A 25,389-nucleotide genomic window follows, 5' to 3' on the forward strand; every position below is an offset into this window, starting at 1 on the left:
AGCACCACTGGATGACCTTTACTAAACTCTTCCAGCCCTCTAAGTCCACATTTGTTAAACTAGACCAGACGATGTGAAAAGAGCTTTCCAGCACTCCTTTGCGGTGGCTTGATGTCGTGCTTCCACAAAGGGTAAGCCCCTTGGAGTCAGGGTCTTCTTAGAGAGACAACCCAGTATGACGGAAAGAGCACAGGCTTTCCTGTGGATGTATCTGTATTTGAGTCTCAGCTCCACCACCTACTGGCTGTTTTGCCCTGAACAAAGCAGTTGATAGAGAAAATAATTAAATCTGCTTCATGAGGTGCTTTGAGGATTAACTGAGATAATGTCTGTGGAGCACCACGCATACCCTGTTTCCCCAAAAATAAGACCTAGCCGGACAATCAGCTCTCATGCATCTTTGGGAGCAAAAATTAATATAAGACCCAGTATTATATTGTTATGTTATGTTATGTTAGTTATGTTATGTTATGTTATGTTATGTTATGTTATGTTATGTTATGTTATGTTATATTACCGGGTCTTATAGTAAAATAAGACCAGGTCTCATATTAATTTTTGCTCCAAAAGATGCATTAGAGCTGATTGTCCAGCTAGGTCTTATTTTCGGGAAACACAGTAGTACTTGGCACACAGCAAGATTCCCCTACCGAGGGGGGTCTTTGGGCGCTCTGCAGGGCCATTCCATAGTATCTGCAGAGTGTGTACGTGTGGCCTGAAAATCCATCAGAGTAGATGCTCTGACACATTCTGTCTTCGTTTTTGATTAGAATGTGGTCAGAAGTTTCAGCACCCAGGTTTTAAGGAGACCATACCTTCCCTCCATTTCCAAGACCACTCCAGCTCCCAAAGCAGAGAGACAGTGGTTCTCAACTCTCATTCCTTTCCCCTTTGCAGGGCTGTTTCGTTATGACCCCCAATCTGCAGCCCCAGCCCCACGAGGGAGTTTCTGGGGCTGGGCCATGGGTGAGAGAAACAGAGGGAAGAGGAGCCTCCAGGGCCCCCCGTGTGTGAATAAAGGCACCCAGGACAGGTGAGTGTGTGGATCTGGCATCTGGCCAATGATTCCCCTTTTTCTTCTCAGGAAATCAAATGCGACTCCAGAGAGTTGAATTTACAGCAATGCAAGAGGGTGAGGTAGTTTTAAATCTTCACAACAAACTCATCGAAGAGCTGGTGGTGGTGCCAGCTCTGGGAGGGTTTATCTCTGCAGTGGCCTCTAGCCACACCTGGCCTTCCTAGGTCCCACTGGGCACTCAAAGCCAGCCCTGGACCCTCACCCAGAGGCTCAGCAAGACTTCTCCCCCCCCCCATTAGGTGTTGAGGGGTCTCCAAGGCCTCATTGCTCAGCACAGAGGCTGGAGTCCCAGACGCAGGGTTTGCTCCTGGGATTTCTTTACCTTTTGATCCCAGATTCTTTGCTGGGAGAGAAGTAGACCTAGGACTCACCAACAAATTCTGGCGTGCCAAAAATATTCTTAAATTCAACTCCATCTTCTATTTCGTGAGCCAGGCCAAAGTCAATCAGCTTGATGTGTGGAATGGGAATATTCTTGTCTAACAACATAATGTTTTCTGGCTGGAGAACAAAAAAGGAAAGGAAGAAAAGATGGTAATTAAAGCCCCGTTTTGTGATTTTGCTTTGGGCTGGGGTGAGGTTTGGTGTTCTTTTTTTAGGAGACAAAGACCACATGAACTCTTTCTTGTTTTTGTGTCCTCACTCTTCTTCTGGGAAGGCTGAAACAGGCAAGCACTGAGGGCAACGTCTCGGTTTTACCAAACCCGCTGCTCATGACAGACACGGAGATGTTGGCTTTCATCACCCTTTCTGTCTCTGAATGGCAGGTCCCTTCAGTGCAGTGCCTCTGTTTCTCTATCTGTCAGATGCAACCAGGGAGATAGACACCCGCAGCATTTCCTGTAAACAAAACCACCGCCTCTGTGTAAATGTGATGGGGGCAGAGGCATCGCAGCCAAGCCTCCTCGGTTTACACTTGGCTTATTGACCTTCATCTTCCTGGCCACCTCTTTCCCCAGGCCAGCCAGCTTCCTGTTGACAATACTCTTCTCCTCTAGACAAATGGTGTGGCTCACACTTCTCTATGTGGTTAACTAATTTTGTCCCTCAGCAGGACACAGGGGAAAATGTACCTGATTTCCAGGGAAAATACCAGCTGCCCTGGCTATTTCCAGCCGAGCAAACAGCTGCCAGATCTGACATAACAATGCGCGTGTGTGTTGGTGGCGGGACAGCCCCTGCCCTGGCCTCATACACCCTGGGCTTCCCGTGAGACCAGAGCAGAATCCTAAGTCCTTCTCACCCCCACCCAACCTCTCAGAGTATGAACTGGGTGAGCAGGTCCCTCTGTTTCATCCTCTTTCCTCCCACTCCCACCATGACTGTCCTAGACTCCATTCAAAGTGGAATCTCCTGACAACATACAACCACACAAAAACGTGTACACAAATGTCATAAGAGGATATTCATAATGTAACAGTGACATTATATCTTCTATTTTGAGATTCAAACCTCGTGTTAATAATTCGATTTGACAGTGTGGTTTGTCTTGGGACTTTTTAAACGTTTTTCTTTTCCTTGCTTCCCTCCCCACTGGCCAAACCTGAATAATTCTGTTTACTATACATTTACTATGCAAGTGTCTACCAACTGATGACTAAATAAACAAAATGTGGTGTATCCATACAGTGAAGTCCAGCCATGAAAACGAATGAAAGCAAAGAAAAAAACGAAAGGAATGAAGTACCGAAACATGTCACAGCAGAAATGAAGGTCGAAAACATTATGCCAAGTGAGAGAATCAATTACAAAAGACCATGTATTACATGATTCCATTGATACGCAATATCCTGAATAGGCAGATCCAAAGAGACATAAAGTAGATTAGTAGTTGCCTAAGACTGGGGGGATGGGGAGCGACTGCTAATAGGTACAGGGTCCCTTTTAGGGTAATGAAACATTCCTAGAGTTGGTTATGGTGTTAGTTGTACAACTTTGTAAATTGTACACTTTAAATGAGTGAAGTGTATAGTATAGGACATCTCTCAAGAAAGCAGTTTAAAATCAATAAACAAACAAAGAAACAGGTGTCTGTGTGTTTAAGAAAACTGAATGTCCCTATTTCTCAGGCTACTGAAGAATTTCCGGCCTTGCACCTTTGCTCAGATCACTTGCTCCACCCGGCAAGCCTTCTGTGCAGTCTCTGCCCGCCAAGATCCTACTGGGCTTCAAAGTCTAACCCACCCACCTCATCCTGAAAACCCTCCTCAGCAGCACTAACCATCGCTACCACCAGAGGTGAACTCTCCCTCCCCCAGGCTCCTCCGAGCTTATCTGAACCTTTTTGTTATGACACTCAGCTCGCTTTCCCTTGTCCAAGGGCCCTTGCTGCCTTTGTGCTAACTCCCCTTCGGGATCCTCGGCAGGAGGGGGGATTCAGGTCTTTGCATCTTGGTCCCCACAGCGCAGAGCACAGAGGCTGGCAGGCCGAGGGTGGCCCTATCTGTTAGCTGAACGGATTCTGAATCTGGACTAAAGACACCTCAGGAACCCCCACCTCAAACTTCCCGGCACCACGATGTCTCTGTGACCTCACATCACAGTGGCTGAAAACTTTCACTCAAGTGAGCTGGCTGAGGGCCTTTTTCAAAAAAATAAATGATACATTTCCTTTAGCATTTTTCAGGCTTGTTTATTCTTTCTTCCCCCCTGGAGATTTCTCTCAACTTTATTTTGAAACGTGTCCAAGTCCTTTTCCAAGGCAGAGGCAAGTTTTAGGCTCTGCAGAAAGGAGAGTGAGGACACGGTAAGGTCAGGAGACAGGACCCAGGCAGGTGGCCCTACTCCAGTGCCTCCAACCGCACTGTCTGGCAGCTGCCCACAGACCCCACAAGGGCCCGTGCAGTCAGCTGCACGCTCCCCACTGCACACCGCGTCCTGGGAAGGTGGCTTTTCCTCCCTCCATTCCAGCACATTCCTCAGCCACCTTATTGGGAACTTCTCTTCTCTTCCAGAGAATGACCTTGAGGCTTGTCCCTGGGGCCAAGGGGCCAAAGCCCAGAGCCTTCTGAGCACCACACGGTGCCTGAAGTCCAGGTACTGCCACACAACACTCTGAATGAGGACAGGAGCCGCAGTGGACAGAGGCAGACACACCAGACCTGTGAACCCCGGGACCATGGGGCAGCAAGGACAGGGGTGGGGAAAGACAGGGAGGAAGGAAGAACAATTTTCCCAGGCAGCACAGCCCTGAGAGGTGAGAAGCGTCCTCGCTTCGCATCCTCTCTTCTCAGTGACCCACAGTATAGGGGAAACAGCCTCTCCACCGGCTTGTGAGAACCTCACGGCAAGGCCACGTTTTCTCACCTGAGTCCCGCCTGCGCCCAGCCCCATTCCAAGAACCTAACACACAGCAGATGGCTTCTCCCCTGCTTGGAACACTCTCCCTGCAGTTCCTATCCCAAACGTGGCTAATTCTTATTCACATTTCAGTAAAAATAGTACCTCCTGTAGAAGGCCTTCGCAGGCGCACGTGCGCACACACACGCCACCTATTGCATTGCTTCTTCCACTGTCTCAGGGTGGTGGCTGACTTACCTGTCTCCCTGCCCTGGGCTGTAAGCTTCCTGAGGGTTTTGCGCCTATTATCTACCCAAAGCTTGGTAGAGAGGCTGGAATCCATCAGGTGCTCAATAAATGATCCCTGAGTGAATTCAGGAGCCATTTAGTAAGCTGCAGCCGTGTGCTCACTGAGCACATGACATATTTTATACCTCACTGAAATGAACCCTCTCAGCTTTTGCAGTGGGTATTATCATTCCTCTGTTTCAGAAAAGAAACCACGACTGAAGTACTGGCTTTAACCTTCACCTGACAGGCTCCAGTGCTTGCATTCCTCACCACCAGACTAAATGATCCCCCTTCCCTGCCTCTCAAGGGTCCTGGGAAGCTACTGCAGGAAGAAGTGGGACTGCCGCTTGGCCTGGCACCCTGGGGCGGCCTCACAGCCTGGCTCAGGCACAGCACCTTTCCTGCTCTGGCACCTGCTTCCTGTCCCAAGATGCCTTTTCTTCCAGTGATGCTTTTACCCAGATGAGGGGCCCCAACCCTCGCCCCTGGCCTGGCCCTCATGCAGTGAGTGTCCAGAGACTCAGAAAGGACCTCCTGGGCTGGATTTCCTCATCTCAGTGAGAAGACAGAGATCCTGGCAAAGAGAGTCCCAGGGTGGGTCTGGATGAAGTGATGTGACCTGGGAGTTTCAGATGGGAGCTTGCCCTGGGACAGCAGGACTGTTCTGAAGGACAGTCAGGACGTGGGTTCTTGTCCCTACCTCACCACTGGGCCATTTGGACCAGATGTACCTTTAGGCTTAGACCTGTCCTGACTGCGAGAACACAGAGGCCATGGGAACCAGTGCTTCCTGCTTCCTTCCCAGGCCAGCAAGGCAATTTCAGCCAGTCAGATTTGGACTCCACATCTGTAGCTCCTTCTGCTTTCAGAAAGGCTTTCTTCTTGCTATTCTAACCTCCACTAATAGCCTGATGATACCCAGAAGGTAATGCAGGGACTGATATTTACCAAACATTTACCAAGACAAGCAGGGCACTAGTGTTCTACACTAGTCATCCTTGCAGCCACCTCAGTGGTAGGTACTATTATCAACCCCATTTCACAGATGAGGAAAACAGAGGCTCAGGGAACTAATGTATTTGCCCAAGGTGCAACAGCTCATAATGGCAGAGTCAGGGGGTGCTTCCTGGGCAGTCCAGCCCTGGCTCTCTTCACCACATGACCCAGTTTGGTTAAATATCTTCGGCGGTCCCCCTGACCACCAGAAAAAGCCCAATGCCCTGCCTGATATTTAAGGCATCCAAGGCTCTGCGCTGGCTGCCCCACGCTGTCTTTCCAGCCTCACTGCCCATCACTTGCCTGCACCTGCCCCATATCCCCTCAGGGTGGTATTACCGCCCCCAGAACAATGTCTCCGTTTCCTCCTTTGCTCCGGCTCTTCCCCTTGCCTAGAATGCCTTTCCTACTCTTCTTCACACTCTAAGAGCCTATCCCCCCATCCCTGCCTCCTTTTGCTCTTTTACTTTTCAATGAAATATTCCCCGACCTTGTGTTCTAACCCACTCAGCGCTGACCGAGCAGTCCGAGTTGTAGGAGGCTGTCTCTCATATTGTCACGCCGCTTTCCTGGGTGGTGGCCTCCCTGAGAAAATTTGAATCAGTTTCAAGGATCCTGGCATCCCCTGTAGTGTCTTGAGGGCCAGCACAGCAGCAGTCCCCCCAAGGGTTTGGTCTAAGTTTCTTTGCTTCCCCATTCCCCAAACAGGGTGGGGGAGGAGTGGTAGAAAAGAGCCCAGGCCCGGTACTGGGAAACTCCACTTTCAGCTTCACCCAAGGCTGTGAACTGAAGCAGTCCAGGTCCTCTCTCTGGGCCTCAGTCCCCCAACTCTAAAATAGACACGGGATGATATCCCAAGTCCCTTTGAGCTCCAGGCTCTGCAACAGCAAGGTGGCGGCAAGGTGGCACAACCTCCCGAGCTGGCGGGGCCAATTCCCCAAGGCATGACATGCAAAAGCTCAGGTCTCCAGGCCCCAGGTCAGGAAAAAAGAACAGGCAGCTGTGACCACAAGCCTCTGGGCCCAAGCCAAACTGGCCTCGGGCGTAGTATGATCCTATCTCTGCTCCCTCGCTCCTGTCACTCTCCTCCAGCTTTATTTACATCAGCTAAATAGTTCACCTACGCACCTGACATCATCTCAAAAGCACGACTGGAGGGAGGGATCATGTTCTCATAGGTGCTGCCATTACCCAGGTCTCATGGAACAGCCACCAGGAGGTGAAACTGCCCTCACCTATCAAAATAAACCCACCCCGCTCAGCCCACCAGGCAGGCAGCTGTGGAAGAGGCCAACATGCCCCTTCGTGTTCTAGTGGATCTGGCCAGAGGTGCCTGCTCTGGGGAGAACCAGAAGCTGGTCCTCCAGGTGGGATCCACGTCTATGGGTGACACCTAGCACAGCATGTCCAGGAGCCCCTGCTGATGAAGGCAACCTGGGTGGGTGACTATGTAGTAAGGTGTACATGACCAGAGCTTAGAGTCAGGCAGGTCTGGGTTCAACTCCTAGCTCTCACAGTGAAACCTGGGCAGACATTGGATCTTTTAGAGGCTTGGTGTACCATCTGTAAAAGGGGACAACATCTACCAAGGCACAGAGTTGTTCTGAGGATTCTGAGTTGCTCCCCGCAAGGAGTGATACCCAGCACCACTTGTTCACTCCCTTCTGGGATGCAGACTTGACTGCCAACATCATCCCTGAGAACTTTCCAGCATCCCTACTGAATCACCTGCACACGGCTGAGGACTGTGACCTGCACAGACCCACCTCCTCCCCCACTCATCTTCTGCTTCCCTCTTCGTACCCCGTTTCACCCCCAGACTCACAGTGTTGGGCCTGCAAGGGACCTCAGAGATCATTTAGTCCCTTCACGTTTCAGAACAAGCCAGAGAGGTCAAGAAATGGCCAGGTCTACCGAGCAAGGAGCAGAGCCCAAGTCTGCTGACCCCCAGCCTAGTGCCCTCTCCAGGTGTCTGTGTGGCCTGCCTGTCACTGGATAAGGCTGCTCAGCTCAGTAGAGCAGGAGCCCGGCCATAGGACAAGGAACCTTCACTGGAAATGTCAAGCACAGCTCCAGATTATTTAGGAAGCGCCGGGCAATCTGAGAAAGCAAGGCGGTTCCATACCAGGGCTCTGTGGGCAGGTTTCCATGGTGCTGCAGCTCACTCTCCTCCCAGCACACTGTAGATGAGACCACAGCAGCCCCTCCCCACCAGCCCCCAGGGTGGCCCAAGCCCCATGCCCACCTCCATCTAGCTTTCAAGGCCTCCCACCTCTGGCCAGATCACCGTCTGCCACAGCCAGGCTGACCTCCTCATCACCCCTACCCCAACCTGCAGCTCACTCTGTGGAATGCCTTCCTGACAAGCTCCTTCCCCCTGCTCACCACCCAGCTCCAGCTCTTTCACCCTGGAACACCTTCTATGACCCTCTCCTACAACACCCATGGGCCTGCATGGTACCGATACGCCTCTGGCAGAGAATCAACTGCCCTATAATTACTTCCTTACGTGTCTTCTCCCCATTATACTGAAGCCCCATGAGGGGGGACAGGGGCCTTCCTCTCATTTCCATCCCTAGAACCCAAGAGTGGCTGGCACTATCGTAGGCGCTCAGGAATTGTTCACTGCATACGTGAATGGATGAATCGATGTAATCAGATGTGTCTCCTACACATCCTGCTTCCAGGCAATCAATACAGACAATGGCTCAAAGCCTTAGAACCTGGGTTTGAATCCATGTGTGACATGTACCAGCAGTCTGACACTGAGCAAGATACTTAGCCTCTGCTGACCTCAGTTTCTCCACCATAAATTAAGAAGAAGAATAAAACCTACCTTAAGAGGGTTACTAAGAGGATCAAACAAGTGTCCTGTAGCCGTTATCATCATCTGTCATTATTTCCTTGATCATGTCTCTCCTTCCCAGAATGATAGTCTTTATTTTATCATCTGCCTATTGAAATCCTCCCTATCCTTCCAGGCCCAGCTAAAATTCTAACTCCTCCAGAAAGTATCATCTGAATACCCAGCCCAGCGCTTCTTCCTTCTCCCGGCTCCACGCTTGTGCAGCAATCTTGACCTGCAGCATTATGTTTGCCAAGAACTCTGTGTGTCAGTCTTGCCTGCCCCGCAGATGGCATATTTGCTGAGGCCAGGGCCTGCTTCTTATACTTTTCCTGTGTTACCTGAAAGCACAGGGCTTCATATATAGCAAAACCTATCGCACTTAGTTTGCAAAGCATTCACACACATCTCATTTGATTCTCACTCTCTGATGCAGGTGCTGTCATCACCCCCATTTTACAGATGACTAAACAGAGGCTCAGAGAGGTGAAGTGCTTGCCCGAGGTGCCTCAGCTAATAAGGAACGGAACTGAGACTCAAGCTCTGGCTGACTCCAAATCCTGTGTGCTCTCCCCTCTCCCATGCTGCCTCCCTTCCTCTAGTAGATGCACAGTGCCCACTGGGATCACCCCTGCCTACTGCCAAAGTGGGCATTTCCATCTCAGCTCTGGTGCCTAATCAGCTTGCCACGCAGCTGTATGTTTTTCCCAGAAAACTCAGCTGTGGCTTAGGGAAGGGCCCTAACTCAGTCGCACTGGATTTGTTAAACCATAGCCTCCCTCCATTCACTCAGAACCTCCTCCTCTGGGGGAGGCCACTGCATGGCTGTGACCTCCTGCTGCCCTGCCGGGGAAAGCAGGAAACTACCTACTCTCTCTATGCTCTTGTGGGGTAGAGATAGGGAAATAAAAATTCAACTTCAAGGCCATTCTAGGACCACTGGCCTTCAGCCTTGAGCCAATCAGCAATGCTGCCTTTATGGTCTGTGCCACACACCAACTAGCATTTGCCATGGGCTCTCCCCACACACGACTTTATTAAATCACCACAGCTGCCAAGCTGCGGATGGCCAGTGCCCTCATCTAAGCAGTGAGGAACCTGGGCCTGGTTCCAGGTATTCTGCTCTGCTTTGGGGGCCCCATCTGAGCTAATTGCCCATTGGGATCCCCTGGGGATGGTGTTAAAAATACCAAACTGATTAAATCGACTCACCAGGAGTGAGGCCCCAAAATTGGTTTTGTAAAGCAAGCTCTCCATGGAAGTCCAGAGTAGGCAGGGCCCAGGGTTTGGGAAACCAGCGCTAAAGAGGACCCTGTCATCAGACAGACACGAGTCGAAATCCCACTTCTGCCCCGTGCTAGCTGTGTGACCTCAGCAAGTCATTCACCTCTCTGAGCCTTGGCCCAACATCTGCAAAGTGGGAATATTAATATGGTAATGGACTCTGAGGAGGCATGATGAAGCCCTAGGAGCCTCCCGGATCTGTAAAACGGGTACCACCCGGAACCTCCTTCACAGGGTTGTGTGGATAAAATGAAGAGACACATGCAGAGCACTCCGAGAAGAGCCTGCATGTTTACTGTGTTCAATAAATGTTGGCTGCCATTGTTATCACACCACTGCTGCCCACAACAGTCAGCCTGCAGGTAGCGCTATCTTGGTGACAAACGCTTTCACCTAGAGGATCTCAGAGAACCAGGGCTGTGCCAGAGCTGGCGCCTACTGGCTCATGACAGCCGATGACTCAATTTGCAGGAATTTTGCCAGCCAGTTGCTAAAGCGCTAATGTAATATTACTTTAATATTAAAAATTAAATTATACAAACTTATATAAATATTACTTATATAATTATATTAACTTTAGTTATAAACTTAAGTAAATTAAAAACAATACTTAAAATTTATCGCTTCCTAATTTTTAATTATATTTTAGTATCATCTATGCTCTTGAGGCTATTTCTGCCTTTTAGCTCTGTATTGGGGAAATACTATATAATGGTGTGCTCCTGCACCCCTCTTCCCAGCTCTAGTCAGTGATGTCACGTTGATACCTTGAAATTGGCCATAGTGAGTGTATTTACACCACCGAAATTGGCAGACACTACAAATCAAGACTTGATTTATTGTCTTCTTGATTCTAGACTTAAGAAGTGCTAGATGGGCCAGCCCGGTGGCTCAGGCAGTTAGAGCTCCATGCTCCTAACTCCGAAGGCTGCCGGCTGCCGGTAACCGATCAACCTCGAGTCCCGCAACAGATGGTGGGCTCCGCCCCCTGCAACTAAGATTGAACACAGCACCTTGAGCTGAGCTGCAGCTGAGCTCCCAGATGGCTCAGTTGGTTGGAGCACGTCCTCTCAACCACAAGCTTGCCGGTTCGACTCCCGCAAGGAATGGTGGGCTGTCCCCCTGCAACTAGCAATGGTAACTAGACCTGGAACTGAGTTGCGCCCTCCACAACTAAGATTGAAAGGACAACAACTTGACTTGGAAAAAAGTCCTGGAAGTACACACTGTTCCCCAATAAAGTCCTGTTCCCCTTCCCCAATAAAATCTTTTTTAAAAAAAGTGCTAGAGAAGATCACTGAATAAAGCAGCTTAAACTTAAAAAGGTGCTGTGTCTGTAGCCATTATTTTGTGAATAGCACAGAAAATTCAGGAAATTTTTTTTCAATATGCAGAAACTATTAACCTATTCAGCAAAGACGTCACTCATGTCACTGGTAAACAAATAAAATTCCAACGCGGATCTTCGTGGTTGCATTTTGAATGAAGTTCCGACACATATCTTCATGGTTTCATTTTCACCTTACTTGTTAATGTAAACAAAAATAGCAACCAACATTCTTGTTGGACCTATACTCATTTGTCAACTGCATCCACAGGTTGGCTACTGATACAAGAGTTTGGCAAAAACCAAGGAAAGTGTTCTGGAGAATTTACAATAAAAATGATGTTTTTATTATTTGTAAATTGTATTATAAATCTTTACATCATAAAGTTTGTAGTAAGTGTATGTATTTATACGTGTGTACGTGCGTACGTGTGTGTGTATAGCCACATTTGTTTTTCAGAGGTCTGGCTGTTACCAAAACAGCACTGCACAGAAACTCAGTGAAGTTGGTTACTGTCTCTGTTTTCCAGATGAGGACCTGAGAAACAGAGAAGTTAAGTAACTTATTTAAGGCCACACAACTAATAAGTGGTGGAGGCAGGTTTGAGCCCAGGTCTCCTTAGTGCCAAGGTACCTGTTCTTTCTACCACCCTTCACTGCTTCCAGAATCAGATTCTTTCACTCCTACTGAGATCAGCTGCAGTGGGAGGGCTGATGGTAGAGCTGCGAATAGAACTTAAAAGGCACTGTTTGAACACATACTTCAGTGGAGGTCAGGCCTGCCAGGGGTCCAGAGTGGAGGGCTTCGGGCGGCTGGGAGCAGGATGAGGCCTCTGAGCACGTACCCTTTCTGGCAAAGGCGATAAGGACAAAAGAGGACAGGGACACGGCATTTTTGTCTTAGGAGCCTCATCTGTAAAATGGGGATCATGATTCATCTACTCCAACCGATATCAGCCTTACACAGTGTCCTACCACCCTGGAAATCTGCCCAGCCTGCTGGCCGGGAAATGCCACCGTATTCATCCTCCCTTTGGATTTTTTCATGCCCACCTTTCTTTCAGAATTCTATTAGAGGCAAGAGAGGAACAGGGAGAAATGCGGCCTAATAGGGAGGCTAGTTAGCACTTGCAAGGAGTTTTAGAGTTGGCAGGGCCCTTTCATAAACACTGATATCTTCCTGGTCCCTCATTCCACTCCTGTGGGATAGGAAGGAAAGGCAGTATTATCCTCACTTTCAAGGCCAGGAAAGGTCAAAGATGTGACCTCCCCCAAATCCCACAGCAAGGGTAAGACTCAAATGCAGGCTCAACCCCAATCCTCTCTTCTTTCCACTTTGCCATGTGGCCTCTGCTGTATCTTGCAAGAATCAGCTAGTTGGTTTAATGCTCCCCATTTCAAAGCATCTACATTTCAGTACTTTTAATAGTGGCTCTCCATAGTTTAATTTTTGCTACATTTTGTTCTTTCCCTCAACCATTCAGGAGTTCAGTGTCCTCACTTCACTTGTCCTCAGGTTACCCCAGGGTGGTTTTGCAGTAGCTGGTAAAGCAGCCAGCATGCATGCATTTCTAGGGCTCCAGCTCACAGTCTGATGCAGGGCTGAGAGGATGTACCCATGGGGTACGGTATGAAGCTGGGGCACAAAGGAACCGGAAATAGGATCCACCTCTCAAAACACACCATGATGGTAAGGAAATCAGGAAAGACTTGTATAAAAATTCTACAGCAAAGTAAAATACTCCAGAGCACACGTGGTCTGCTTGGGTGAGAATACAAAATGAAAAAAGCAGGAGAGAATATCATGAAAGTAGTATAACTTATAAGCACCTTAAAACACACATACACACACACACACACACACACACACACACACACACCTGTTCATAAAAAGCTGGAGAAAATACACCAAATGTTAATAATGGTTGTTTTGGAGTAGAGAGTCTATGGGTAACTTCTTTGTACATTTCTGTATTTTCTATGAGTTATTATTTTTTTTATAATAGCAAAAAAGACCATCAACTTCATTTTTTAAAAATGTTTATGGGGTATCTTTGGTTCACCTCTTTCCCACATTGTTATCATATCTCCAACTAGTCTATTCTCTCCCATCCATCCTTTCCCCTAGTAGAATTTTCTTTTTAAATAAAAATTGAATCATGTTTCTCCACCAATTAAAGGGCTTCCATAAATTACTGTTAATTTTCTTAAGTGTGACAATAGCACTGCGGAGTGTTAGGAGACAGACCTTAATCTTGGGAGATGCATACTGAAGAGTTTAGAGTAAAGTGTCAGGATGGCTACAATTTTCTTTCAAATGATACCAAAAATTTAAAAGATCGTGTGTGTGTGTGTGTGTGTATTACTCTTTACATAAATATAATTTTTTTTTGTGTGTTTTTTTAAAGACAGAAAGAGGTAAAACAAATGTGACCAAATGTTCAGTTTAGGAGAAGGGTGTAATGGTGTCTATCGTATTCTCCAATTTCTTCAAACATTTTGAAAAGTTTTCATAATACAAAATTTTGAGGGAAAAACCCTTCCATGGCTCTGACTGCACATACAAAGTCCTTGGTCTGCCCTGAACCTTTCCAGTCTCACCCTAAACTTGCTTGACAGTTAAATCTCTGCCAAGTCTCACCTCCACTCCATGCCTCCCAGGTGGGAGTGTGGAAATAGTCTCATTCTTGTAAATTCTACTTTCAAATGCATGCATATTTTATGGCAACTACTAGAATACAAATTTATTTAAGTATGAGCAATAACTTACTAGAGAAAACAATATATAACTAGATGATAAATTAACTGTGTAAATTTAGGGCACAGTGCAGATCTTGGGATTAACTGTATGTAACAGGCATGACCCAGGGAAGTAAGAAATCTGCACTGTTAGAATCTGGTGAAATAAAAGCTAACACCCAGCTTTGATTAATGTTTCCTGACTAAGTTCAAATCCCAGGCCTGTCATTTAATACCGATGTGCTCTTGGACAAGTTACTTAACCTCTCTGAATCTCAACTGCCTCGTGTGTAAAAAGATGACCATACCTTGTACCTCAGTGGGCGGCCATGAGGATCAAATGAGAGAACAGATGTAAGCATGCTGTACTCTAGAGCGTACCATCTATATTTAAAGTATTATTAGTATCATTCCTATGAAAGCTTGATGTGCAGACCCCATCACATCATGAACATAAGAACAGCTCAAAGGATGATCAGGGCATGAAGGAATTTGGATTTTTGGAGTATCTTGCTCAGGAATTCAGTCCTCTTAACACTGTTATAAATCAAAAAGCCCCTTCTGAATTCTGGGTTCTTGGCTTGCAAACAATTTGATTCAATTGTCATGTCTTATTCTTTTTGTTTAAAATACTAGTCAGACTCAAGTTGGATCAGGGTAGGGCTGTGGGGAGTGTGGCGACACACCCTTACTCAGAAAGGAAACTCCCAAATCCAAAATAAACACAAAACCACACAAAAACGCCCTCTACAAGGCCTTTATTTGTATTGGGATCACATACCAGGGTGAGGTCCGCGGGGAGCGCTGGTACCATCCCTGGTAATCCGTCCTGTGGGAGGCGTGCCTGAAGGCACTTCTGGTGCTACCAGTGCTGAGGGGTAGTCAGCCCCAGTGTCCCTTCCATCTACATAAACACAGGGCAACATCATCTGCCTTTACCAGTCCTACCTACCCACACCAGCAGGCCTTTCTGTGGTGAATTTACACCACATACCAGGCTGGCATTCACTCTGCTAGGCAAATGGCTTACCCCTCAGAAGTGAACATTTCTCGGGCTCGGGCTTGCTTTTATTTCAGGTGGCCTCCCCACCGAGTCCCACTGTGGCCATCCCCAGGGAGAGGGTGAGCCCTTGGAGAGCAGGTACCAAATCACATTGGTGTTCGTCACTCTACCCTCTGGCATAAGATAATCCCTCAATAAATGTTCACATCACTGAACTGAAATCTTCCTGCAACTTCTTTTGCATGTTCCAGGTGACGTGAAAGGGCTTTTGCCATCCATGTGTGTATTTGGTCTTACTAAGGCATTCATTCATTCATTCATTTACTCATTTTCTCAACACTGAGTAACTTGTCATGCGTCAGACACTGTGCTAGACTCAAACAGCAGAAGGTGATTTACAGTAATAAAAGCTGTCAGCAGCAGTCTGTACAATGGGCAACAGAAGCAGAGAGGCAGGTTAGTTCTGTTACGCCTTGGGAGGGGACATGGATGGGAAAGGATTCCCAGAGGAAATGGCGTTTCTGCTGGACCTCAAAGGATGAGCAGGATGTCCACGGGGGGAAAAAAGGAAGAGCACCAGCTTCCTGGATGGGAACAGCATGCACAGAAGAAGAGGGAGGCCAGAACAGTATATGTTGTCTTGTTGCCTGGGGCAACAAGAGTGGGGAAAGATGGATGAGGCCAGAATCAAGGCTGAGGCAGGGTAGGCAAGAGCTGAACGCCACGCTGAGAATGGGTTCATTTAGCCTACGGGTGATAAGGGTCCATCACAGATCTCTGGGCAACAGCACGCCATTCCCTGTTTACCAAGCCTCCTTCTCAACATGAATTTGTCCATTGATCTGCCTCCTGCCACAAGGCTGGAAGCATGTCGTGAGCAGGGTCATAGGCTCACCGTCCCTAACACAATGACTGAACATAGGAGGAGAGGTCATTCCTCTTCCAAAGGCAGGACAGAGAGCTGACCCTCCTCCATCACCTGCCCCTTCAAGGAGGAAAGTGGGTGCGGAGAACAGGTCAGAGGTAAGAGAATGGAGACACGATGGCTGTGTTCATGGGGCAGCAAAGCGAGCCTGACTGAGGAGAGGAAAACAGAGGCCCTTCACTGAGAATGAAAACCAGGAACAAAAACGTATTCATATAAAATGAACTTCAGACGGTGGGAGACGATATGAAACTAAGACGCGTCCTCTAAGCTGTTAGCTGGAACTTAGGCATGAGCCCCTCCAGCTGGCAGAAAGTTCCCACCCCGGGGCACACATACACACATTCTGGCTCCACGAAGTGTACCCAATCATGAGGGAATCTCACTGAGTTCTGGCTACTCATCACTTCCTGAAGTTGTCCAGCTGGGCCCCAGCCAATGGACCCCCTGGTGGGGGAGCCAGAAGGCTCGGAGTCTACACAATTCTAAGGATATGAGGCTGGGGTGGGCGTTAGCAACGTCCTCACCCTACGCGCATCCAGGAGAAATCCAGACTGACTCCAGGTCACGGAAAATGTCCAGATTGAGCCCAGGAGCCAGACAAGATCCCCCACTAGCAGCCCCACCTAGCCACCTATCTCAGCTCTCTGCTGAGCAATTTAGAATTGCACTAACAGGCTTTGTTTTCTTAGTCTATTGGGGCCCCAAACACTGTAACAAGAGTTGCGTTTTCTTTTCCTCTATTCTGGGAAGGGAAATAACAACACCAGCTACTACTACAGAGCACCTCTTCTGTATTCAGCACTTCATGCTGCTTCTCTCTAACCTTTACAACAACTCTGCCAGGCAGGTATTATTATTCGTGTTGAAGCTGAAAACTGAGGTTCAGTTGGATCCTGGTACACAGCCGAGTGAGGATCAAACCCTGACCTGGCTAACTCCCAGCCAGCACATCCCTACCACAGCAAGCTGCCAAAAAGCAAACTAAACAGCACGAACCTGCTGTAATTAGTCATAGGGCCCGAGGGCCTCCACAACTCCTCACACCTCTCCCAGACCTGTTGGAGAACAGACAAAAGCGCTCATTTTGAAGCTGGCCTACCATCCAGGAAAGACATGAAAACAAATTATTGTCCAGTGTATTACCAGGAAGGAGACACAGGTACAATCCAGGTAGACCGTTTCCTGCTTGGTGTGTTACCACCTTGAGGTCCAAAGGCCTGCCCAGGCCCCACCCTCCTCGGTGACCCCGACTTTTATGCTGTGACACCTGAGTGAAAACTCTTCAAAAGGCCTTCTGTTGAAGGAACTCAAATGAGAAATGACAAGCATCAGAAAGAAGGGGGAACATACTGAGAGGACTCACGGCAAGTCACCCCATGATGCAAAGTGAGGGCAGAGTGAGATTCATGTGCGGGAACTGAGCCCACGCCCTGGTGCAGTCTCTGTGAGACCGTGGGCATGCCACACCCTCTATGAACCAGTCCCCCAAGCCAGACCCTGAGTGTCATCCTGGACTTTTCCTCTCCCACATCTAATTAGGTACCTGATCAATACTCAGCTCAACCTCTACGATAGGTCTTGAATCCGCCCCCTTCTCAAATTAGTTTGGTATTTGACACATCTCACCTGGGTTACTGCCTCTAGGCTGTCCCCATTCTGTCCATCCTCCCAGCCAGAGGGATCCTTGTGAAACACACACCTGCTCACCTCACCTCCCTGCTCACCTAGCCCCTGTATCCCTCAGGGTAAAGTTCCACCCCCTTGGCTTAGCTCCCACACCCTTGGGTCTGCCTTCTGCTCTCCTAGCTTCTTCTCCAGCCATTCGGTGCATTCACACTTTGCCTGTACTTCCCTGAATGCATTGTGCTATTTTGGGACCATGTACACTGCTGGCCTCTCTTCCTATGAAAGGCCCTTCCCCTCTGATAATGCCTGCCTGTCCTTCAAAATTTAATTCAAATACCACCTCTTCCAGGAAGCTCTCTCAGATACCCCAGTCTGACTTAGATGCCCCCTCCTTAGGCTCCCCAGCCCCTCATGTACTTCCCCCGGTCACAGCACTTAGAGTTGTTGATCTTTCTTTTCTCATGCACTAAGTTCCCCAGATAAGAAGAACTAAGCCTAGACAGGTCCTCAGTTGATTCTGTATCTGTATCTGTGCCCAGGCACCCGGTATAAGACTTCAAACACAATAGGAATTTATGGGTTGAAAAATGAGAGGGTTGGGCTGGCCTGGTGGCTCAGGCGGTTAGAGCTCCATGCTCCTAACTCTGAAGGCTGCCGCTTCGATTCCCACATGGGCCAGTGGGCTCTCAACCACAAGGTTGCCAGTTCAATTCCTCGAGTCCCGCAGGGATGGTGGGCAGCGCCCCCTGCAACTAAAGATTGAACACGGCACCTTGAGCTGAGCTGCCTCCCTAATGGCTCAGTTGGTTGGAACGCATCCTCTCAACCACAAGGTTGCCGGTTCAACTCCCGCAAGGGATGGTGGGCCGCGCCCCCTGCAACTAGCAATGGCAACTGGACCTGGAGCTGAGCTGCGCCCTCCACAACTAAGATTGAAAGGACAACAACTTGACTTGGAAAAAAAGTCCTGGAAGTATACACTGTTCCCCAATAAAGTCCTGTTCCCCTTCCCCAATTAAAAAAAAAAAAAAGGAAAACCATAAAAAAAAATAAAAATGAGAGGGTCTCCTCCCTGGCAAACAGGTCCCTCTGATCACAGGTTAGAGATCTTTATGTTTTGGTTGTCTGTACAGACTCGTCAGTCTATACAACAGAGCTCACTTACTATGGGACACGATGCTTCTACTTTGACCACACTCTTGCTTTATGAAGTCCTACGTGGTCATGGTGAACTTTCTTGGCCCTGAAGGTCAGTGGCCCCTGCAAGGAGTTTGATGGCCGCAGTACGGGGCGAGGTGAGGAAAGGCAGCCAGCAGCCCTGAGCTCCAAGATTTACAACCTCTGCTCAAGGGATGCCGGAGACCGTGCTGTGCCTGGCCCAGAGAGCCGGCCAACCTCAGCTGTGCCCTCTGAATGCTTCTAGCTCTGCCAGCTCAGGAGTTAGCTCTTGCTTACTGAAAAGTTCAGTCTTGTGAAATGTGTTTGGTTTCGAGTTTCCGGTCATTGGTCTAGTTATTTAAAAATTATACCCCATCTGCTGCTGAAAGAAATAAGGTGCCTGTGGTCTGATGAAGAAACTTCTTGCAGTCAGCCCTATGTGAAAAAAACCTGATATGTGAGATGAAACGGGGCAGGTGGACACTTTCCATAGCCTCACTTCCTTCCCAGGAGCTCAGAGTTTTCAACTGTAAGATGAGGGAGCAGGGCCACGTGGGTGCTGACCCCTCCTGGCAATGACACCACGAGAGATGAGGTCCATTCTTCCTAAACGGATTATTTCCCCTCACCCCCTCACTGACCTTAAGATCAAAGTGAGCAATTTTCTTGGCGTGAAGGTAGTTCACCCCATCCAGGATCTGCTTGATGAAGCTGGTGGCTTCCTCCTCACTCAGTGACTCCTTCTGGGCCAGGAAGTCAAACAGCTCTCCTCCGGACACTCTGCAAGACACCAGCAGGAGGGCCCAGTCAGCCCTGTGCGTCATGAGGCCCGGCCAATGCATGCAGCTCCTGAACCTGACCCCTAGCTCCCCTGTGTAGCAGAATCCCCACGCCAATCTCTGGGGCTTTGTCCAGCCAGCACCAGGGACTGGCTTTGCTTCTATTTCCTATGTTCATCCTTTTGGATCACAAGGGCAGGAACCACCCTTAAGTGTCACCAGAAGAGTCTCTGTTCACACTCTAGGCCCCGGTTCCTGATTACCCTGGGTGTCACCTCCCCCCCACATACAACTGAGGTGGCAGAGGACAGAAACAAGTGTTGCGGGATAACAAAGAGGAACATATGCTGGGCCAGAAACTGGAGAGCTAGGTTCCAGTCCAGCCCTGCCACTGACCTTGGACAACTCACTTCCCCCACTCTAGGCAAGCCTCAGTTTCTTTACCTGCAAAATGAGCAGACTAAACAGATGGCTCCTAAAACCCCTTTCGTTGATTTTCTACAAGATGGCCTCTTCAAAGGTTCAAGAAAATCTAAGCATGGTCCCTAATTTAAACATAAAGACCCATTAATTATACTCATTTCTAAAATTCTAAAGTAATACTTTTGTCCTCACATTCCACACTCTATCACCGTATGATTGTTGTGACAGGAATGGAGACCTACAGAGCAAAAACAATCTCCCCTGTAAATACTAGCTTACAATTTTATCTGAATTAGGGATTTAGGGTTGCAAGATAAATTAGGAGATTTGTATTTGCTAAATCTGGCAATTCTACCGGGCATTTGCCCTTTGACAGATGCTGGGGTATCCAGCCAGCATGTGTTCCTCTGGGGCTGGGACAGAGCCAAGGGTCACCCCAGAGAAAGATCTCAGGGAGGGATCTGGCCAGGCAGTCCAGGAACACAAGATCACCTAGAGAACTCATTTAAATGCAGATTCCCAGGTCCCACCGCAGATCCTACCAAATTAGATTCTCTAGCCTCAAGGCCTTGGAACCTGTATTTTTGTAACGACATAATAACATTAATTAATATTCATTGAATACTTACTCGATACATAATGCATACTGTATGCACATTATCTCATTTAATCATCACCATACCCTATGAGCTAAGTATTATTAGTTTCCTATTTTAGAGTTTAAGGAACAGAGGCTCCAAGAAGTTAAGTGACTTGCCCAAGGTCACATAGCTAGTAAGTGGTAGAGTCAGGATTCAAACCCCGGCAGAATGATTCTCAACCACCATGTATGCTGAGTGTCCCCGGATGATTTTTCTATAGCCACAACAGCTTCTGTCCCAGTGCTGCAAATCACTTCCTGCCACCTAGCCCATCCTAAATAAAGAGCATCAAAATTTTCTTTCTGCTTTTCCTTAAAAATGTCTGGAAGCACAACTGGACCTGATGTGGTACAACAGGAAGCACCCAGCAAGACCCAGAAAGCCCTGCCACTGAAGCTTCTCATTGGCGCTGTCCAACAGAACTCCTGCCAAGATGGACATGTTCTCTGTGTGTGCTGTCCCTAGTCACAGAGTGGCCACTCGTCACATGTGGCTGCTGAAATAGGGTTGCTGCACTGAGGAACTGAATTTGCAATTTTATTTCATTTTAATTCAAAAATGAAGTGATGCGAGATTGTTTTCTTCTAAACACAACTTTATTGCTATGGTAGGATTGCATTTCATTTTAACCATTGTGTTACTAACGAATTGAGGTGATTTTAGGCTGGAAGCATAAAATCCTTATACTTTATGTTTTGAAGCTGTAATATGAAAAAAGAATGTAAATACCTCACTCATGATTTTTATATTGATTACATGTTACATGAGAATTTTTTTGTATTGTTGGGTTAAATAAAATGTTATTAAAATCAATTCACCTATTTCTTTTTACTTCTTATTCAATGTGGCTACTAGAAAATCTAAAATGAGAAACAAAAACTCATAGACACAGACAATAGTTTAGTGGTTACCAGAGGGTAAAGGGGGTGGAGGGTGGGAGATGAGGGTAAAGGGGATCAAATATATGGTGATGGAAGGAGAACTGACTCTGGGTGGTGAACACACAATGGGATTTATAGATGATGTAATACAGAATTGTACACCTGAAATCTATGTAATTTTACTAACAATTGTCACCCCAATAAATTTAAAAAAATAAATTAAAAAAAAAAGAAAATCTAAAATTGCATATGTGGTTCGTATTATATTTCTATTGAAGAGTGCCAACAGAAACGGTATCTTGTTTAGATCTAATGACTGCTTTACAAGAAATACTGGAGATAGAAGGATGAGTTAAATAACGCCACGAGGAAGGCCTAAGCCAAAACCTGATTGTGAGACAATAAATGGGACAAATGACCTAGTTTTTCCAATAAATCACAGGCATCAAGAAAGAGGGGGAAGGAGAACTGCTATAGAATAAAAGAGACATACGAGTAAGAGACAAAAGAACCAAATGCAGTATGGGGACCTCACTAGGATGCTAATTCAAATAAAAACAACTGTAAAAAGAGCAGCGGGTCCATCAGGGAATATCACTATGAACTAGAGCACAGACAGCCTTGATGGCCCGAGGACTAACTGGATAATTCTGTCAGGTATAATAAATACATGATGGCCACATTTAAAAAAACCATCATCAGTTAGAGATGCATATTAAGGCATTTAAATATAAAATGATGTGATGTCTGAGGTTTGCTTTAAAATATTAAAAATATTTTAAATTTAATAATATTAAAATGTCCTAGTACCGGTCACTTTAGCAGAAAGCAGGAGGAAGGCCCACACCAGACGACAGGTGCTGACTGGCATAAACTGATCGGCAAAACCCACAAATTTAACTGAGCAGGTGGGCGCTGCTACTCATGTTTAAGTATCAGGCAAACCCACTAATCTATTAGGGCCCCGTGAGGAGCAGGGGGCCAAAGGCTCCTGATCAGCCCAGCAGGAATCACCAAGTCCAAACACAAAAGCCATGACAAGCCCTTCTTTCCCGGGAGGTCCTCCCTTCAGATCCCGGTCACACATGATTTAGGTACAGTCTCCGCAGTCTGTAACACTCCATGCATAGACAAACACCATGAGAGCAGTGAGACAGCTTGAAAGTAAAGGAGGAGACAGAAAAACGAGGAACAGACAGAACTCAACAAACACAGCAGCTCAAGCAAGTCATGGGAGCACCAGTGTGAACACTGATGCTATGGGTGGTGACAGCTTACAAGAAGAGGGCACAGAGCTGTTGGTTGACCGTGAGCCTTGCTGGGAAAAACAGGGACATCTCAAGAGCATCCCAGACCCCAACTCCTAGGGTTCTACAGAGAGAAACAGATAATTTCCCCAGCAATGACAAAAATGCCAATTAAAATGACAACAAAGTATCACTTTATAACTATACAATTCAATAAATAATGAACCCTGTTTTAAAACAGATGACCCAGGGCTAGCAACACTGCAGGCAAATAGGAACGCTGCTACTATGTTGCAGGTGGTACTGGTTAATTAACACTATTCTATGAAAGTGAGGGTATTGGGAGCCCTAAAAATGTCAGCCTAGTCATCCCATTCCTGAGGATATATCTGAAAGAATTCGTTCAGAAGAAAAGGGGATCAAATATATGGTGATGGAAGGAGAACTGACTCTGGGTGGTGAACACACAATGGGATTTATAGATGATGTAATACAGAATTGTACACCTGAAATCTATGTAATTTCACTAACAATTGTCACCCCAATAAATTAAATTAAAAAAAAGAAGAAAAGTGGAAATTTATGGGAAGAAAGTTGTTTTATGGCAGTAAAATCTGTGATGGTTAAAAAGCTGGAAAATAAAAACCAAATGTCCAACAAGAGGGAAAGACAGGTATGTAACTCAGTGAAACATAATACAGTTAGTTAAAAGGGGGAAAAAAAGCCATTTATGAAATTATGTTACCTGGGGGAAAAGTAGAGCAGGAAATTTTACAAGTACAATGACTGTATACAAATAGATAAAGACTAAGAGGAACCACAAAAAAAACATAAATAGCTACGTTTGGGTGGTAGGATTATGAATGTCATTTCTTTTCAGTAGTATAACATTTTTGTGATAATAGACTTTTTAAATAAATGTCTTGGTCTTCCCAGTGAAGGGAAGCTTGTCACTCTCTGCCGGGAATCAGTGTGCCGACTCCTGACCCTAACCTTGAGGCATGTCAGACCTCGGGCTGTTGACATGGCTGGTCACACTGTGGGAACCCACGAGGCTCGTCTGGGCCAGGCAGGTGCACCAACCCGTCCAACTGGCTGAGAAGTGCATGGGAGAAACACAGAGGACTTTGGGAGTCGGAAAAGGGGAGAGCAAAGGCAACTCGAGACATTTACACATTGAGATGGCTCATTTAAGCATCAAATGCAAGAGCATGCAAATGACCATCTGCCACGTAAATCTATATCCTGGCAACACCAGAACATAATTCTCAAATTAGAATGATCTCCAATTCCAGGTGGTCCATCCCACCTATAGGCAGGTTAAGTATGGCTACCCGGTTTACAGATGAGATCTGAAGCTCAGAAGGATGAGGTAACTTGCCAAAGGTCACAAAATCAAGGACTGCGGAGACAGATGCCACCACTCCTCTGCTAACCGGCAGATGCATACATGTCTGTGAGGCACAGAGCATGCCCAGCATGGTATCTTGCGGCTTGACTGGACACAGCCATTGTGATTTGCACCACAGGCCAACTCAGACTCTCCTGTCTGCCAGAACCCCACCTCCCCATTCCATGGAGATACCTCCAGGAGGGACAATCTCTGAACACTTGGTGTCACCTATCCAAATTCCACCAGGCTGGGCCAGCATAAGGCCATCCTGCCTCGTGGTCACAGCTATCTACACAAGCAGTGTGGACTCAAGTCCTGGTGTAAACTAAACTACATAATATATACAGAGGGTGACAAAAAAAATGTATACATATTTTAAGAAAGGAAAGAACTGTATTAAAATTGTAATACTCAATATACGAGGTCAGACAATTAAGTTCACGAACTCATCCTAGAAAAAGCTCTACATACCTCATTGCTAAATATCACTACAGTCACCTTCGAAGTACTCCCCTTGGGAAGCTATGCATCAATGCCAGCTCCTACTCCACCCTTCAAAGTAATTTTGGAACTCTTTTTCTGGAATGGCATTCAGAGCTGTCGTCGTATTACCCTTGATGTCATCAAAATGTCTTCCTTTCAATATTTCATTTATCTTCAGGTAAAGAAAGAAGTCACGGGGGGCCAGATCAGGTGAGTAGGGAGGGTGTTCCAATACACTTATTTGTTTACTTGCTAAAAACTCCCTCACAGACAGTGCTGTGTGAGCTGGTGCATTGTCGTGATGCAAGAGCCATGAATTGTTGGCAAAAAGTTCAGGTCGTTTTCGTCTAATATTTTCATGCGGCCTTTTCAGCACTTCCAAGTAGTAAACTTGGTTAACTATTTGTCCAGTTGGTACAGATTCATAATGAATAATCCCCCTGATATCAAAAAAAGGTTAGCAACATCGTCGCAACAAGTTTGCGAACTTAATTATCAGACCTCCTATACCAATAACAAAAGATGAATATAAGTCACGTGTACACATTTTTTTGGCACCTCCACTATATATCTCCCAGCAGGTAGCGCAGCATAGACTAACTTTGTGTTTAGAATTTATAACTTTGCCTTAACCTGTAAGCCCATTTAGATCATCCAAGAATTTATAAGGTTTGTGTGATGCATATCTTTTAATTTGCTAAATGTTTCACAGAAAGACCAAAATGTAATCAGCTAAAATTCCTTCTATAACCACAATCTCTGACATTGATGATTGCCAGAACTGTTTTTCAGGAACAAGCGTAGGATATTTTGCAGGACCAGGGGGTGAATTGGCTGAAACCGCCTGAGACTGGCTGAAACAGCTTGAAGGACACTCTATTGACCTCTTTGTGAATTTTCCTCATTATAACACTGAATTTATAGGTATATATATATAAACTACATATATAGTTATATATATACACATATATATATACATATATATATG

The 25,389-nt window shown here is 46.8% G+C and overlaps 1 protein-coding gene across 4 annotated transcripts in view; it reads right to left on the reverse strand.

Moving 5' to 3' along the window:
• Positions 1 to 25,389, reverse strand: part of DAPK2 (death associated protein kinase 2) — a 113,825-nt gene that overhangs the window by 22,825 nt on the left and 65,611 nt on the right. For all 4 annotated transcript variants that reach the window (XM_074327593.2, XM_074327590.2, XM_074327592.2 and 1 more), the window contains exons 4-5: positions 19,196 to 19,334; positions 1,450 to 1,579 (exon numbers count right to left, since the gene is read on the reverse strand). In XM_074327593.2, the coding sequence (XP_074183694.1) occupies positions 1,450 to 1,579; positions 19,196 to 19,334 (269 nt within the window). The remainder of the gene's footprint in view (positions 1 to 1,449; positions 1,580 to 19,195; positions 19,335 to 25,389) is intronic.

Source organism: Rhinolophus sinicus, chromosome 3 (genome assembly GCF_057876585.1).
Source record: "Rhinolophus sinicus isolate RSI-liver-muscle chromosome 3, RSI-T2T, whole genome shotgun sequence".
NCBI lineage: Eukaryota > Metazoa > Chordata > Mammalia > Chiroptera > Rhinolophidae > Rhinolophus > Rhinolophus sinicus.